The sequence below is a fragment of the Tupaia chinensis genome, unplaced genomic scaffold, assembly GCF_000334495.1.
Source record: "Tupaia chinensis unplaced genomic scaffold, TupChi_1.0 Scaffold000575_1, whole genome shotgun sequence".
NCBI lineage: Eukaryota > Metazoa > Chordata > Mammalia > Scandentia > Tupaiidae > Tupaia > Tupaia belangeri.
In genome coordinates, this window is record NW_006160089.1 from 1,185,176 (window position 1) to 1,200,989 (window position 15,814).

Here is a 15,814-nt window from a genome sequence, read left to right on the forward strand (position 1 = left end):
CTACACGTCCCTTCAACAAACATTTAATGAGCACCTACTAAATACAAGACTACATGAAGAACACCATGGAGTATAATATATGGCCCCATCATAAAAGAGCAAAGTAATAAGGAGCCAGGATTATTAAATGAGACCAACTTAAAGCCTAGAATTCTTCTGGGATAGTCTAAGACACACTAGCTGTGTTTTATTTTTCAAGTATTTTGGAACATATGGGAATTTCATCTTGATCATATTCAGCAATGCTCTTTGAAATCATTCGGTTGAGCTTGATCATAGTGTTTAAGTGGATTTCCTGCCAGTTCTCATTTCTCACTTAGGGACCTACTTTCTACTTGGGCGGTCTACTTCTAAAACAATGGTTCTCAGTTCATAGGACATTTGTTATGTAATTCCGAGGTAAGAGGCTCTCAAAGTGTGTTTCTGAACAACATCAGTGTCCCTGTAATGTGGACAGTGGAGATTTGGAGCCAATACTGAACAATGGCCTTTTGTCAATAGGTAAAAAATGTTTAGAATAAAACAGAAAAAAACCCTTCAATTATAGGGCCGGCAGGCGGTGTGTTGGTTAGGGCGCTGGATTCCCACATGGCTGACCATGGTTTGAGTCCCGGACCTGGCGCTCGCTTTCTCATTTGCCTTATTTCCTCCTTTACCGTCTAGCCTCGCAAGAATGGTCATTACCTTTGGTTAATATCTACGACCAGCAAGGTGCTATGCTGGTGTTTTACACATATTATTGCAATTTTTTCTCAATAGTCCTACAAGGTAGGTGTTCTTTCCCTTTACAAATGAGAAAATGGGGGAACCAGCAGTTAGCGTAATGGCTATGTCGCTGGATTCCCACGTAGTCGACCGCAGTTCAAGTCCCAGACCCGGTGGCTTAAACTTACACCTGGCATGTGTGCGTGCGTGCCCAAGATCCCGAGAGGAGAATGGAGGAGAAGGGATTGCGGCGTGGCCATCCCCCCTGGGGGGTGATTTCTCGCTTTCTGTCTCTCTGTCTCTCTCTGTTGGTCTGGCGAGTGCACGTGCCCTGTAGCAAAAACCTCTCAAAAAACAAACAAACAAAAAAAAAAAACAAATGAGAAAATGGAAGTTTAGAGAGGTTAAATGACTTCTAAAGTCATCTTCTAGTAGAGGACAGAGCCAGAGAGAAAACCCAGATGATTCCAAAGGCCATACTCTTTCCATCATTATTTGGTGACCTTCTTAGCCACTTGATGTCACAGAGTCTCAATGGTGGAAGCAGCTTTCCTGTCCTTGTTTCATTCCCAGGATATGAACTTGACTTGGGTGATCATTAAAATGGAAAAAAATGGCAACCGTACATTGCTAGTCCCTTCCATAATCCACTCTAGCCTCCTGCTGTCAATGCACCTGCTTAGCTCAGGCCTATAGGTTCAGGCTTTAATTACCTAGCTGCTTATCTAAAATAAACTGGGAAATAAGAAAAGCTTCCACGGAAGTTTCCTACTGAATGTGTCTGGGTACGTATCTAAGCTTTATAAAGACACCACTAGCCACTTAACAAAAGCATGGCCTACTATGTGGAAAACAGTTTGGTGGTTCCTCAAAAAGTTCAACCAAGTTACTGTCTTACCCAGTAATTCCACTTCTAATTATATACCCAAAAGGAATACAAACAAGTGTTCAAACTAATTCTTGTATATAAGTGTTTTTAGTGGCATTATTTACAATAGCAAAAGATGGAAACAACCCCAGATGAACGGATAAACAAAAAGTGGTGTCTATGTCTCAAAAAGTAAGTACAGGAAGTCAGACACAAAAGGGTTAATTAATATTAAAGGTTTCCATTTCTATGAAACTTCTAGAATAGTCCAACCCGTAGAGACAAAAAGTAGATTAGAGTTTACCAAAGGCTAGGGAAGAGGGAAATGGGAAGTTATTGCTTAATGGATAGGGTTTCTGTTTGAGGTGGTGAAAAATTTTGAATTGACAGTGGTACCCGTTGTACATATTATGAATACAGTGAATGCCATTGAATTGCATACTTAGCAATGGTTAAAATGGCACTAAGATACTTCAGTTTGTGGACAAATGAAATTAGTTTATTTTGGTGCAAAAAAACTTTCAAGTCCATGCATAGTTTTTTTCCCTTCATCATGCATTTTACAAGAACTTTTTGAAGATCCATCATATATGTATCTTAATGCAATTTAGGAAAAAAAAAGGAAAGGAAAGGAAAGGAAAGAAAAGAAAAGAAAAGAAAAGAAAAGAAAAGAAAAGAAAAGAAAAGCAAAGCAAAGCAAAGCAAAGCAAAGCAAAGCAAAGCATGGGCTCTGAAGACAGACCCAGGTTTGACAGGTAAGATTTCCAGCTCTACCATTCCCAAGCTGGTTGGGCATTAGCATGAGGCACATACACCAATCCCTACCAGGTCTCACCGGATTTCCTTTCCCCAGGTTTCCCCGACTTTCTTATTTCTTATCTTGCTGGTCTGTCCTCAGTGCCTAGGTTCCTTGTAACTTTGTTTAGAAACAAAGATGGAGGCACAGACAAATCAGTCCTATTCCTTACATGTGCTCCAGGACTCCCTTGCTTTTCTACTGGGGGATGGAGTGTACACACCATCCTCTCAAGGCTCTTAATTCTTCCCTGATGGAGGCTCCCTTAGGTTGAGTCAACACAGGGTTAGTTTCTCTACTCAGAAGGACTCAAAATATAGCATTTTCAAAAGCTTATTCATAAAAATGTGTGGTAGAATATTAATTATAATTATCAAAAGATGGAAAACAACTTACATGTCTAGCATGGGAGAGTGGGTACAGAAATTGTGGCTCTATACTTGATGGAATATCCTACAACTATGTAGAAATGACATCATTTAAATGGGGGAGAAACAAACTTTTAATATAGATTTGATCACAGCTATGTAAACACCTTACATAGTGAAAATAATTAAAGGGTAAAAATAAGAGGTGCATGTCAATTCAGTGGGATTATGGTGATGTTTTAATTTTTCTCATTTAAAAATATTTTTCTATCACAATAAAAACAAATAGAAGTACAGGTTGGTGGGTTTTCTTCCTTCTTTTTATACTGTGAGCTCAACAGTGTTACTCAACCAGGATATAGACACATGTGGTGTTTTTCCAACCTGCTCCAACATAGCCTCGTGCATTCATGCTTGAAAGCCAGGCTATCAGTCTGCTTCTATCTTAACTTCCGTGTCTTCCAGGGGTTTTAGGTGGATAAATATGACTCAGCAGAATCATGTGCAAAATCAGGGGCTGGAAGGTGGATGACACCAGCACACCGATAGCCAAATCAGGAAGCCTAGCCTCTTGGGGTGTCCTAAGCAAGGTCGCTAGGACTCAAGTGACCGGGCCACGATCTGTCAAGATAGCTGATTACTGTCCCCACCCCAGCACGTGTTCCTTGCTCATCTCGGCCAAGGTAGGCATAGAGGGGGCCACACGGGTCAGGTAAATAAACCACTTCTAATTGCTCTGGCCACATGGACCTTACCCCGGATGTTCACACAGAGCAAGATGTGCCCTCTGGCACCAACATCCCCTGGTTTGCTCTTTGTGTTTACATCTACCCAGGGCCTGTGTGGGCCAGACATGGGAGAGCCCCTTTACATGCAGTGTTCTGAGACGACTCCATGTGGCCTGAGCTATGAAATGTGAAACTCTGAGTAGAAAGAGGGATGAAACGAAAGCACAACAATCTATTTTCGAAAGTTCCTTAAAACTTGAGATTGTTGTGCTATGAAATGTCTTTCAAAGAAGATGGCTTAGTTTTATTCAGATTTCATGATGATATAATTTTAAACAAAGGAGTGAGGTAAAAGATTCTTTAAGGATTCACACGTTTTCCCTAAGAGAGAAAGGGGAACATTTGAGGCAAATTCAAGGACCCCACTGCTATTCGCATCCTCCAAAAGTTGCAGTGTCCTACCAAGCAGAGAAAGGGTCCTTGGCCTAGCAATTAAAATCATTTGTCTTTTATCCCCTTCTAGCCAAAAAGGACCCCAGCCCTAACTAGTTAATCCCTAACACACACTGCGACTCCCAGAGTTGCCTGGCAACTGCTAGGAGGCGTGTCAGAGAGCAAGAAAGGCCTAAACAAATGAGCTGGAGCCTGGGCTGCCGCTTGACAGGGATAAAGGGGGTTTCTCCGAATGGGCTGCTGCTGCTGTGGGCTCTGTCATTTAAGCAGCGAAGAACAAGTTGGCTTGGCCCACATTGTTGAATGTCTTGGGCTTTGCACCTAATATCCTCCAGGTGACTGAAAAATGGGTCACAAGCCCTTGCGCTTTACAGACACCCGCCCCTCCCTTCCATTAGGCAGCAGCAACTTCCAAAGCCCAGAAAGACCAGGATGCAATGCACACACTGAACCAAGGCTGAGGGCCGATCCCGGCCTCAAATGCACCTCTGAGTCTCAGTTTCTTTCACTCATTCTCCCATTCGTTATTCCGAAACACACTTACTGATGCCTATGTCCTGTGCCAGGACCTGTGCTAGCGCTGGAAATGCAGAGAAACTTATGAATATGGAACAAGTGGAAACCAGAACAAAGAGAGAAGGCGTGACGGAGGAACCTGGATTTTGAAGTTGGGTCGACCTGAGGCTGCCCCTGACTCTGCCACTTCCCTGGAAGTCCCTGTCACTCTGAGCCTCCATCTCTCAACTGTAGAATGGACAGTCAGGGGCAGTCTTAGGGAAATGCTGAGATCTTGAACGTGGAGCAATGTGGAAGTGAACCCAACTTTGACCTTGCAGAAGGAGGCCACTGAGGGGGTAGTGGACTTGACTGTGGCTGGGCGCTATACTGGCATCTCACTATCAGGCCTCTGGGAGACCCCTCTGAAGCAATCACCCAGTGCTGAAGAGACAAGGTAGCAGGGAGCAGACAGAGACTTGCAGAAGGCATTGTGGGAGGGGCAGCCCCAGCTCCTGGCACAGGTCAGGGCCTGGGCAAGTGGGCTCCCTCCTCATTCCTCCTGGACAAGGAAGGAGTCTCCCCAGCCAGATGCACTTGGAATTGCTTCCTGCAGTAAAGAAAAAAAAAATAGGCCAAGGAATCAAAATCTTAAGTGAGCTCTGAGCCAGGGGAAGGGTCCCAGCACCTGTTGTAGAGGAGTCACCCATCTCTGTCTCTCAAGTCAGGGGTCACCCCTCCTCCCAGAGCCAGAGTGGGCACTGAGCGTCTTGGTGGGGTTGTTGCCCCTGCTGCTGCAGGCTGGTGGAGCCCTCCTCTGCAGAATGGAGGCTCCGGTCTAGGGGTTCTGCAGGCTAGGGTAGGGGGGCAGGGCCAGGGTGAACACTCCTGCGCTGACAGGACACACACTGTGCTGTGATGACTTGAGCTTTAGCACAATCCTGCAAGGAGGGGACTAGACATTCTTGTATGGAAAAGGAAACTGAAGATCAGAGAAGCAAAACGCACTTGCCCAAAGTCACAAGCTAGCTAGGAGTGGAGCAGAAAGGAGCACACTGAAGCTCGCCATGATTCACACTTGAAAGAAAATAAAATACAACACAGGATAGTGAATTTGCAATGAGCTGAGTCCCATGACTGTGCCGCTGGCCCAGGAGGGCAAGTCCTCATGCCATACCTGTGTAGCTGGCACCCAGGGACACGCTGGTGCTGGCAGCGGCTTCCGCGCCCACACTTTCTCCAGGTCTTTGACCCGCAGGCTCCGTCTGCCCTCAGTCCTATCCTGGCTCTGCCTTGCCCTGCCACCTGCCTCAGGGACTCTACCTGCAGATTGTACCTGTTCCTGGCCCCAGCTTTCTCCTTCATCTTCCATCTCAAAGGCCTAAGTGTATTTGGCTCCTCTGACCCAGTAAATCCATGTCAGGAAATCTGCCCAAGAAAATAATCCTGAACATGTCTGAAGATTTATATAAAGATGTTCACCACAGTGTAGTTTAAAACTATGAAGCGTAACCAACCATCTAAAAGACCAGGATCAGGATCCTGTTCTGGGGGAGTTGGCACTGATTTCAGACCCTGGGAACCTGATAAAAATCTACGCATGGGGCCCAGACATTTGCCTTTTTAAAACCCCCCAGGGGGTCCTGATCCACAGCCTGAGTTTTCGGGGCTGAAAACCATTGGTGTCACCTGCTGGGGCATGTGCAGCCATCGTAAATGACAGTTAGGATGTTTCTGTATGATGTGAAAACGCTTATATATACTAAAGGGTAAGACTGAATTAAGACCTGGGGTAAAGGACTGCTTTATCAGAGAGATCTCAAACTGTCTGAAAGAAAGTAAAAAAAAAACCCAAACCAAAATGAAATAAAATAAAGACAAGCCCAAACTCTAGGACCTAGGTGGAGACATGCCAACGTGGTATCTTGACCCCACATGAGATGGCGCTGTCTCATTTCTAACCGTTACTCTAACCCTGTCTTACCCAGAGCTACTTTTATAACCAGAGACACAGTAAAAAGACAAATGGCCGCTTGGCCCCTCGCAGCCGGCCACCCTGCAGAAGCACCAGGGACCCGTTCTCCCCAGTCATGCAGCTGCAGTTCCCCTCCCCCTTCTTGGGCTCATGTGCTTTCCAGTCACGATTTTACTTAATCTGCAAATACTCTTGTATGGGACATGTTGTTACCCCATTTTTCAGATGAGGAAAATTTTCTGGAATTAAATCTATGATTTAAAACCACCTAGGGTAAAACCACATGGTAATGACCTTTGGCTCAATGCTGGGCTGGAAAATTTCAGGCCCTCTTGCTTACCTTGTGGTCTAACAGAAGAAAGCCATTCTGGCACAGAGGAGTGGGACTAAAGCATGACAGGTCTGCCACATCCCACTGATTCTAAGAAGAGCTCTTACCGGTGGAGCGTCTTTGAAATCTGGAACTACACCCACAGTGCCCTTCATTATAGTTGGTAGCTCTCCTTTCCCTTTCTGTTTTTTTTTTTTTTTGGAGAGGTTTTCACTATAGGGCGCGTGTGCTCGCCAGAAAGAGAGAGACAGAGAGAGAGAGAGCGAGAAATCACCCCCAGGGGGGATGGCCACGCCGCAATCCCTTCTCCATTCTCCTCTTGGGATCTTGGGCAGGCACGCACAAGCGCCCGGCGTGAGTTTAAGCCACCAGGTCTGGGACTTGAACCACAGTTGGCTACATGGGAGTCCAACAACATAGCCATTACGCTAACTGCTGGTCCCTCCTTTTTCTTTCTTCATGGTACACAAACTAAAGTTTTATCTTTTTTTTTTTAAAGAGAGATTTTTGCTCTAGGGTGCATGTACTCACTGAAGAGACAGAAAGCAAGAAAACACCTCCCAAGGTGGATGGCCATGCTGCAACCGCTTCTCCTCCATTCTCCTCTCAGGATTTTGGGCACGTGCACACACACGCCCAGCGTGAGTTTTAAGCCACCAGGTCTGGGATTTGAATCATGATCAACTATGTGGGAGTCCAGCAACGTAACTATTATGCCACCTGCTGTTTCCACCAATGGTATTTCTTATAGCTGAGTGGCAGCTGGGATTCAAAGAAAAGAGCCCTATCCACAACCAAACCAATGACATGGACGACACGGTTCTGTAATACTCCATTACACCTACGTGCATTTTTTAACGTTTGCTATAGGGCATATGCACTCACCGGAGCGAGACAGGGAGACAGGTAGAGAAAATGGGCAAGCATCACTGGGGTAGGGTTGTAACGCTACAACCCCTTCTCCATTTTCCTCTTGGGATTGTGGGCATGCATGCACAGCATATTGTTTTCAAATCGCCGGGTCCGAGACTTCGGCTATGTGGGTTACAGCCACTTTAACCACCACATGGCCGCTAGTCCCAGACGTGCTCTAATTTACCTCACAGTTTCTACGGACACAGTCTGTTCCAGCTTTTTACCATGAAACCAGCTGCTACCATGAAACCATGGCATCAAGTTTTTCCTTTTGCTACTAGGAGAATCCTCGTCCTCTCCCAGGCTCCAAATTTTGGGAGCTATTTTAACATTTCAAACCCTTTGTCGCCCATATTTTATCTATTATAAAGCCTAGTCACTACCTTCATGGTACCTTCTCCTGGAGTAACCATGCAGGGTTCTCTTCTGAGTTCCCATACAGTCCTCTGACTGTCTCCACCCCCCTTTCCTTTTAGCCCATCAGCGTATTACTGCTCAAACCTGACTTCGGGCACATCACGTCTCTGCTCAGAAACTCCCTGCAGGCTAAAGTTCATACTCCTAGCCGAGCATCCAAGACTCGGCCAAAGTTGATTCCAACCTTTCCTGCAGCCCTATCTCCCCACCTGAACCTATGACTCCAGACAAACTGACCACGAGGGGTGCTGTCTCTGCTCGCTCAGAGCCACACCCACTGCTGGAAGGCTTGTCTGTCTTTTTGCAAACGTACTTATCAGACCCAGTTCAAGTTCTACTTTTCTTAATGAAATGTTTGATGGCTCATTTGATCCTCATAACAACCCGGGGATGTAGAAAGGACACATAGTCTTATCCTTATTGTGCAAGAGAAGAAAATAACCAGATTAAGTGGCGTGGTCAAGTTTTATACAGCTTAATAGTGTATGGCCAGGCTTTAAAGTCCAGGGCTTCTGTCCTGAAATTCAGTGCCTTTCAGGGCATCTACAAATACTTGTGGCGCTGCCTGTGCCCCCGTCATATACCCAGAGATACGGACCAAGATTCAGCAGCTTCTGGGTTCCAGACACATAACTGACAACAAGCAGGTAACTGTAAGCGTGAACATCTTTCAAGTCCGTCCCTTCCCAGCAATGCACAGCAAGAACTTGGGCCATTCCCAGAGAGAGGAAGACAACAGTATTTTCCTGAATCATGTCAGCTCTCAGAACAGCACTGAACTTGACTGGTCTAGCTGGGCCCAAGATCCTAATAAAAAAATAGGCCACCTCACCATGAGACAGGCCGGAAATGGGGAACTTGCTGGAAGTTGAAGGGCTTTAGAGGACTGAAGGGACTATTTCTCAGGAAGCAAAAAGAGAGTGCATCTTTTCTGTTATATGAGTAAATGTGTGACCATGACATTGCCTGAAACTGAGGCAGCCTACAAGGGAAGGTCTAAATGTTGCATGGAAAATGAGGTGGATGGTGGTGCTACCACGCAGGGCCATGAGCACCCACTGTCCTGGCCACTTCACAGAGAGAATTTCCTAAGACAAGGGAAAGCAAGGTGCCTACTACCACTCTTTGTGATTTACTTAGCCATATGGAAGAGTCATAGCAGTAAAAAAATGACTTAACCAGCTACAACCTATGGCTGATAAGAAAGTGTGATCATGATTCACTCAGAATTTTTTTTACCTGGAATGCATTTCCTGATATCCACTTACCTTTTGTCGTTTAATCTAATAAAATGCTACAGGTTAAAAACAAAACCAGAAACAAACATCCCTGGTCTAGACAGTGCAACCTATGCTGATCCCTGCATGCCACTCTGACTAGGCTGGGCATGGCTGCCACCCCTCACCTGCTCGGGATGAGGGGAGCCTGTACTCCTGAGAGAAGTGCTGTCAGGATGGGGTTCCTCCAGTTTTTTCCTATACAGGGTGACTCAGGTCCTCTATTCTCCTTGGCCCTGAGGCCAGGGAGAGGCTAACCAGAGGGATGTTGTCCTTGATGTTGATGACAGTAGCCACCATAAATGCAGTGGTGTTTCCTACATGGATACATGGGAGAAATCTCAGGCATGCCGTGATTTCCATGAGAGCGGGTTATCCAACATGGAAGCGAGCTTGTTGTTGGAGTGAGGGGTGGGTCTTAGCAGCCTTAACTCCTAGGAACAGTGAGTGTCTTGCATCCGACAGCCCAGCATACTTGCTAAGATAAAGCATCAGCCTCTTCAAACTTCCATGATGTACACACTCTTCCGGTAAATTAAAAAACCACAAGAATCATGGGGTTACTTGCAGCCATGGAGGGACGTTTCTCAGTACTGACCAAACAAGATGGGTTGGCAGCACGCAGTCTACCGTGTCCGAGGCTACTCACCGGCTCAATTTTCAGAGCATTTCGGTAGCTACCGAAGAAAGCGGCCTGAGCCTTGAGGAAAGCTCTGGCCACGCCATCACCAGTTGTTGTGGAGACCTTCTTCAGTCTGCTCTTCAGAGAAGAAATCTGGTGACAGAAAGAAAACACAAGTTGAGGACAGGGTCAAAGGTCAGCTGAGTCCAGGACACATGGAGCCCTAGAAAATCCCTTGGACAGAGGACTGGTTTGATGCCTCTGCTGCAAGACAAAAACACATTTAGTTAGGCAGGCTTTGAAAATTGCGCCTATAGGAGTGTGTCCAATAAAAACCAAATAAAACTATTATTTAAGCAGTTACTTTGGGCCAGGTAAATTATTTCACATACTTTTTAATTTAATTCTTTCAACAGCCCGGTGAATTCCCATTTTACAAGGGTGACAGTCTAAGAGAGTTTGGGTTACATGCCTATAAATAAACTCAAGAAGTGACCAAATTGGAATTGGAATAGAAAAATCCTGTCACTTGTGCCCAAAACACACCAAGACTTTTAGTTCCAATTCCATTCCCTCTTCAAAGTACTTACAAATATTAGAAGTAAAAGGCTTATTTATATACCTCACACATCATACTCTACAGAAACAGTGGCCACTTCTAGATATGTACTCCACAGGTTAAAACAAAGTAGACAAGAAACCAAAGGCAAAAGACAAGCTAGGAATAAATATAGTATATAAATATAAGCTATGAAGTGTTACATGGTGGCTAGAAGTGGTCTTTGAGTGTGACATAAGAGCCTCCTGGTGACCACAGCAAAAAGGGAAACATGAAACTTAGGAGATTCATTTGGTCATGTGTTATAAGCAAAACAGCTGCTCAAATGAATAAAGGTTTTCCTGAAAGTGAGGCCTGAAAGAGATTTCTCCCATGTATCCATGTAGGAAACGCCACTGTGTGATGTGGCGGCTACTGTCATCAACATCAAGGACAACATCAAGTTTCTTGGATTACTTCTAGTAAGTCTTCCATTCATTTCCGGATGCTATAGTGCACAAACTTCAAGGCACACAACTCGTCCTGTATTTCAGGTGAAAAATGACCCTGGAATGGTACAATGGGATGACCTTGAGTCATTCATTTATTTGACAAGGATTTATTGTTTCCTATATGCTCAAGACTATGTAGAGTGCTGAGGATACAGTGAGAGTGGAGCCAGTCATGGGCCTGTCCTGATTCCACTGGCATGCAAGTGAGAAAAACAGCAACACACGGGATATCACTACTGTGCCTCCTGCGAGGGAGCTTGCCAAGGATGGCAAGGAAGGCTTCCTGGAGGGAAACAGACTTGGACTGAGACCTGAAGAATGAGTTAAAGTATTTACAGTTAAGAAGGCAAAGAGAGCAGAGAACAGTGTGTTAGGTATAGGGAGTAGGGTACCAAAGTCCTACAGGAAAGAAGAGTTTAGATAACAGAAAGACTGTGGCTTCTGTGGCGAGAACTGGCTAAACACGAAGCTGGAGAGGAAGGCAGGAATCAGATGGGATTTTCTCCATCATCTTGAGAGAAAGAGAAAACCAATAATTGTTTTTAAGCATGCAGGTGACGTTTCAAGAGCACATCTCAGGGTAACTAATTTTGTAAGGGACTTGGACTAAGTCTCAAGTTATTTAAGGATAAAATAGAACATTAAATTTAGGTGGTCATGAACCATCTACACCTTTGCTGTATGAGTGAATGATGGTCATTTTTCTGGCCGTGGGATCCATAGCTTTCCTCAGATACCTAAAAATGTTGAGAATCTGGGATGGACTACATAACTTTAGAAATGATCCATGGACCGTCTATTGTATTACCAAGCTTCTGATAAGAGAATTTTTAAAAAAGTTTATTGGGACAGATTTCAAGTATCATAAAAGTAATTTATTTAAAGGGAATGCTTCAGTGGTTTTTGGTATAGTCACAAGCTTGTACAACCGTCACTGGTACAACCTCAGAACATTTTTATCGTCCCACACGAAACCCCATAGTCATTAGCTGTCACTCTCCATGCCCATTCCCCACCGTCTCTACCGCAGTCCTAGCCCTGGGCAACACTAGCAAGTAATCATTAATCTACTTTCTGTCTCTATGGATTTGCCTATTCTTTTTTTTTTAATATTAGGGTTTTTTTTAATTTTAAAAAATTTATTTATTATCATAATCTTGTCTATATTACATTGAATCACATATAACTCTACAGTGTATTATATTTCTTTTCCCAGAAGGAATACCATGCATATCAGTCAATACAAAGATATTAAAATCCCCCTCATCATCATCTCATAGCTTTTCATTTTTTTCAGATTACTATTATTGTTCCAATTATTTTTTAAACATTTCATCACTATATATCATTTTGCTTGTAAAAAGACTTTACCCAACAGGAAATACTTCTCAGATCATTCCAGTTGAGAATACTATACACGTCATCTTCAACAGGTAATAAGCCCTATCTGTATTCCACTAATGCCATGCCTCTCTATTTGCTTCTTGCTATCCTTTTCCATACTCTTCTCTTCTCTTGCCTCATTCCACACTGTCTTATCATCGCTAACTATTTTCCAACCACTTTCTATCAAATGCCAGGGTCTTGTTATTTATGGCTGAGTAGTATTCCATAGAGTATATGTGCCACACTTTTTCAATCCATTCAGTTTGTGGACATCTGGGTTGGTTCCATGTCTTAGCGATTGTAAATAATCCTGCAATAAACATTGATGTGCAAGCACTTTTTCGACTGAGCAGTCTTCCGTTCTTTGGGTAGAAACCCAGAAGTGGGATGGATTGCCTATTCTGAATGTTTAATATAAATGGAATCACACAATAGGTCACCTTCTGCAATTGGATTCTTTCACAATAACAAAAATAATGCTCATTATAAACAAGGTTTATCTATATTATAGCAGTATCTTATTCCTTTTTATCCTCAAGTAGTACTCCATTATATGGATATATCAGATTATACTTATCTGGTCATCAGTTGATGGACAACTGGGCTATTGCCACTTTTTGGGCTTTTATAAATAATGCTGCTATAAAGATTACGTACAGGCTTTTGTATGGAGATAGCAGATATTTTGGGACGAGAATCCCTAATAGTAAAAATCTTCTGTTGCCAAGAAAATAAACTGAAAGGACACAGGAAGTCACGGGCACAATGCTTGGCACTAAGTGAGCCCTTGAGGAATGATAACTGAACACAGAGAAATAACCCTATGCTTTTGCTAAGGGACATATGATATGCTTGGACAGTAAACGAGTGAAGGTGGGCCTGATGTCCTCTACCAAGTCAGAAGTGCCGGAACACACTTCAATGGGGTGGCTTCCCATCTCTGCTCCCAGGTGCCTGAAGAAAACAATTTTCCTCCTAAGCAGTCTGGAGTCTACACAGTCCGAGTAGATACAACTAGTGTGTTGTGACCTCCCCTCTTCTGGGATGGATGAACCCCACCATGGCAAGAGGCTGGGGGACTCCTGCAGGTCACCTGATACCCTGGCAGACTCTGCGGTGGACTTTCAATTGGAGATGAAAATACGAAAATGACACGTGCTTTATTAAAATGTTAAAAATATTCTCCCACACTCCACCCCCCAAATAATAAAAATCTGGCTCCTCCAGGGGACCGGAGTGACATTTCTGTCCTTTGAAATGGTGCAAGCCTCTGTGGCTCTTCTGCCTCCTCAAAGGCCCTGGGCCACCTGTGCTGCAGATTATGCCTCACTTAACCTTCCCTGGCCTTTCTCTTTCACTCGGGAGGTGTTTAATTACCTTGGACTCACAACGCTGCACTTCAGGTGAGCCTTTCCTAATGGCCTCATTACCATTTTACACAAAGAAGGAGCCGCTGATTGTAACTGAGCAAATAGGAGTGCGTTCCTTCCAGTCTGCCCCAGCTGGCCTGAAACTAGCCAAGTGGTCCTGGGCTCTGATGCCTCTGTGACCACGTAGGCCAAGACTTCTGAAAACCCCCTTTGCCCCGCATCACGGAGAAGCTTTTGTCTCGACCTGTGAGCACCTCGAACTTTGAAACTGCAAGTATCTGTGCATCTGATAGCTAGTGGTAACATTCGTCCTTTAAATAGAAGTGAGGGAAGATACTTTAAGGTTTAAATAACCCACGGTTATACATCTAAAGCTGAACCTGCCTCACAACTCCTGGAGGTGCTGGTCAAATCATTAACATTGGGGCTCTCCGGGGGGTAACTTGGGGGTATTGGAAGGGCCAATGGAATGGCTTATTCCTTTAATCAGGAGTCACAGGAGGAAGGTCGAAAACAAAGGGAAGTGAGTACAAAACTGAACTCATCGTTCTCAAGGAAGCTCCCCTCCTTCACTTCTGGGCCCCTCTTGGTTGCTGTAGCATCTTTCCCCAGTCTCCTAGGCTGGGTGTCAAATCCCTCCCTCTTCTTCCGCCTTCCCACAACTATCTTCCACTTCCCAACACCACTGCTCCAGAGAGGCCCCAAATCCGCCCTCTCCTCACAGTGCCCTTGACTTTGGTCCTAGAAGGTTCTGCTCCCTCCATCCACTTTGCCCCAGACTGGTGGAGTAGCTTCCTAAGTGGACTCCTCCCTTCAGTCTCTCCTTAATGCCAGCCACCCCACAGCTGTCCCAGAACTCTTGAAAAAACCCAAATCCTTGAAACCAGCAGTTGGCGTAATGGCTATGTGGCTGGATTCCCACGTAGTCGACCACGGTTCGAGACCCGGACCCAGTGGCTTAAACTCACACCGGGTGCTTGGGTGTGTGTGCCCAAGATTCTGAGAGGAGAATGGAAGAGAAGGGATTGCGGCATGACCATCTCTCCTGGGGGGCGATTTCTCGCGTTCTATCTCTGTCTCTCTGGCAAGCGCAAGCACCTTATAGTAAAAACCTCTCAAAAAAAAAAAAAGCCAATATAAACAAAAACAAAACCCAAATCCAATAATTTCCAGTAGCTTCCTGAGTGGGGTCCTCCCTTTAGTCTCTCCTCAATGCCAGCCACCCACAGCTGTCCCAGAACTCTTCTAAAAACTCACATCCAATCATTTCCACCGCCCCATCAAAAACCTTTTGATGCCCAAACTTACACCATCATCACCTTCAGAAGGAAATCCAAATTCCCCAGAGCCATCTGTACAGCTGTCGGTCCCACTTAACCATTATGAAATTGCCATCTAGAAGCCATCTACTAACTACTCAGACGGAGCTCTCTCTTATCCCTTCTTGTCCTGGTTGTACTAGAATCCATGAAAGACTGTTGAAGCGTCCACCAATGGGGGTCGAGCAAGTAACTCACACAAACCATCACAATGAAATGCAGTCTCGCTGCCCGGAAAAAATATGGCAGTAGCCTAAGAACTGACATGAAAAGATGCCCACAAACCACTGGCAAGAGCAGGAAAAAACACAAGCTGCAGAATAATAGGAACAGCATGGCTCATTTAAAAATTATATCTACATATGACAAAAATCTAAAATACCATGTACCAACCTTTAACCATGCAAGGATGCTTTCACTTTCTATTTTGTACACTTGATTGTTTTTGTTATCCTTTATATAAAAAAAAGCATATGCTACTTTTATATTGAATTAAAATGAGGTATTTGTCTGTAATAGTCAAATTAACTATTGCCTTGGGTTAATGGGAAGAGAGAATCCAGATGCTGCCCCATCTGTGAAGCCTCCCCTGACCGTGAAGTCAGGGCCCTCGAACTGTGTAGGTGGTTCTACCCTGGGCCACAGTATCTTCCACCTTTCCTGCTAGGCTGTGGGTTCCCAGCAGTGCCAGTAGCCAGCACAGTGCTTGGCCTGGTGCAGTCATTCGGCACTTCCTGCT

The 15,814-nt window shown here is 44.7% G+C and overlaps 1 protein-coding gene across 1 annotated transcript in view; it reads right to left on the reverse strand.

The window, feature by feature from the left end:
* The window catches only part of DENND1A (DENN domain containing 1A), a 536,048-nt gene that overhangs the window by 168,473 nt on the left and 351,761 nt on the right, over positions 1 to 15,814 (reverse strand). The window contains exon 13 of the mRNA XM_027775610.1: positions 9,978 to 10,103. Within this exon, the coding sequence (XP_027631411.1) occupies positions 9,978 to 10,103 (126 nt within the window). The remainder of the gene's footprint in view (positions 1 to 9,977; positions 10,104 to 15,814) is intronic.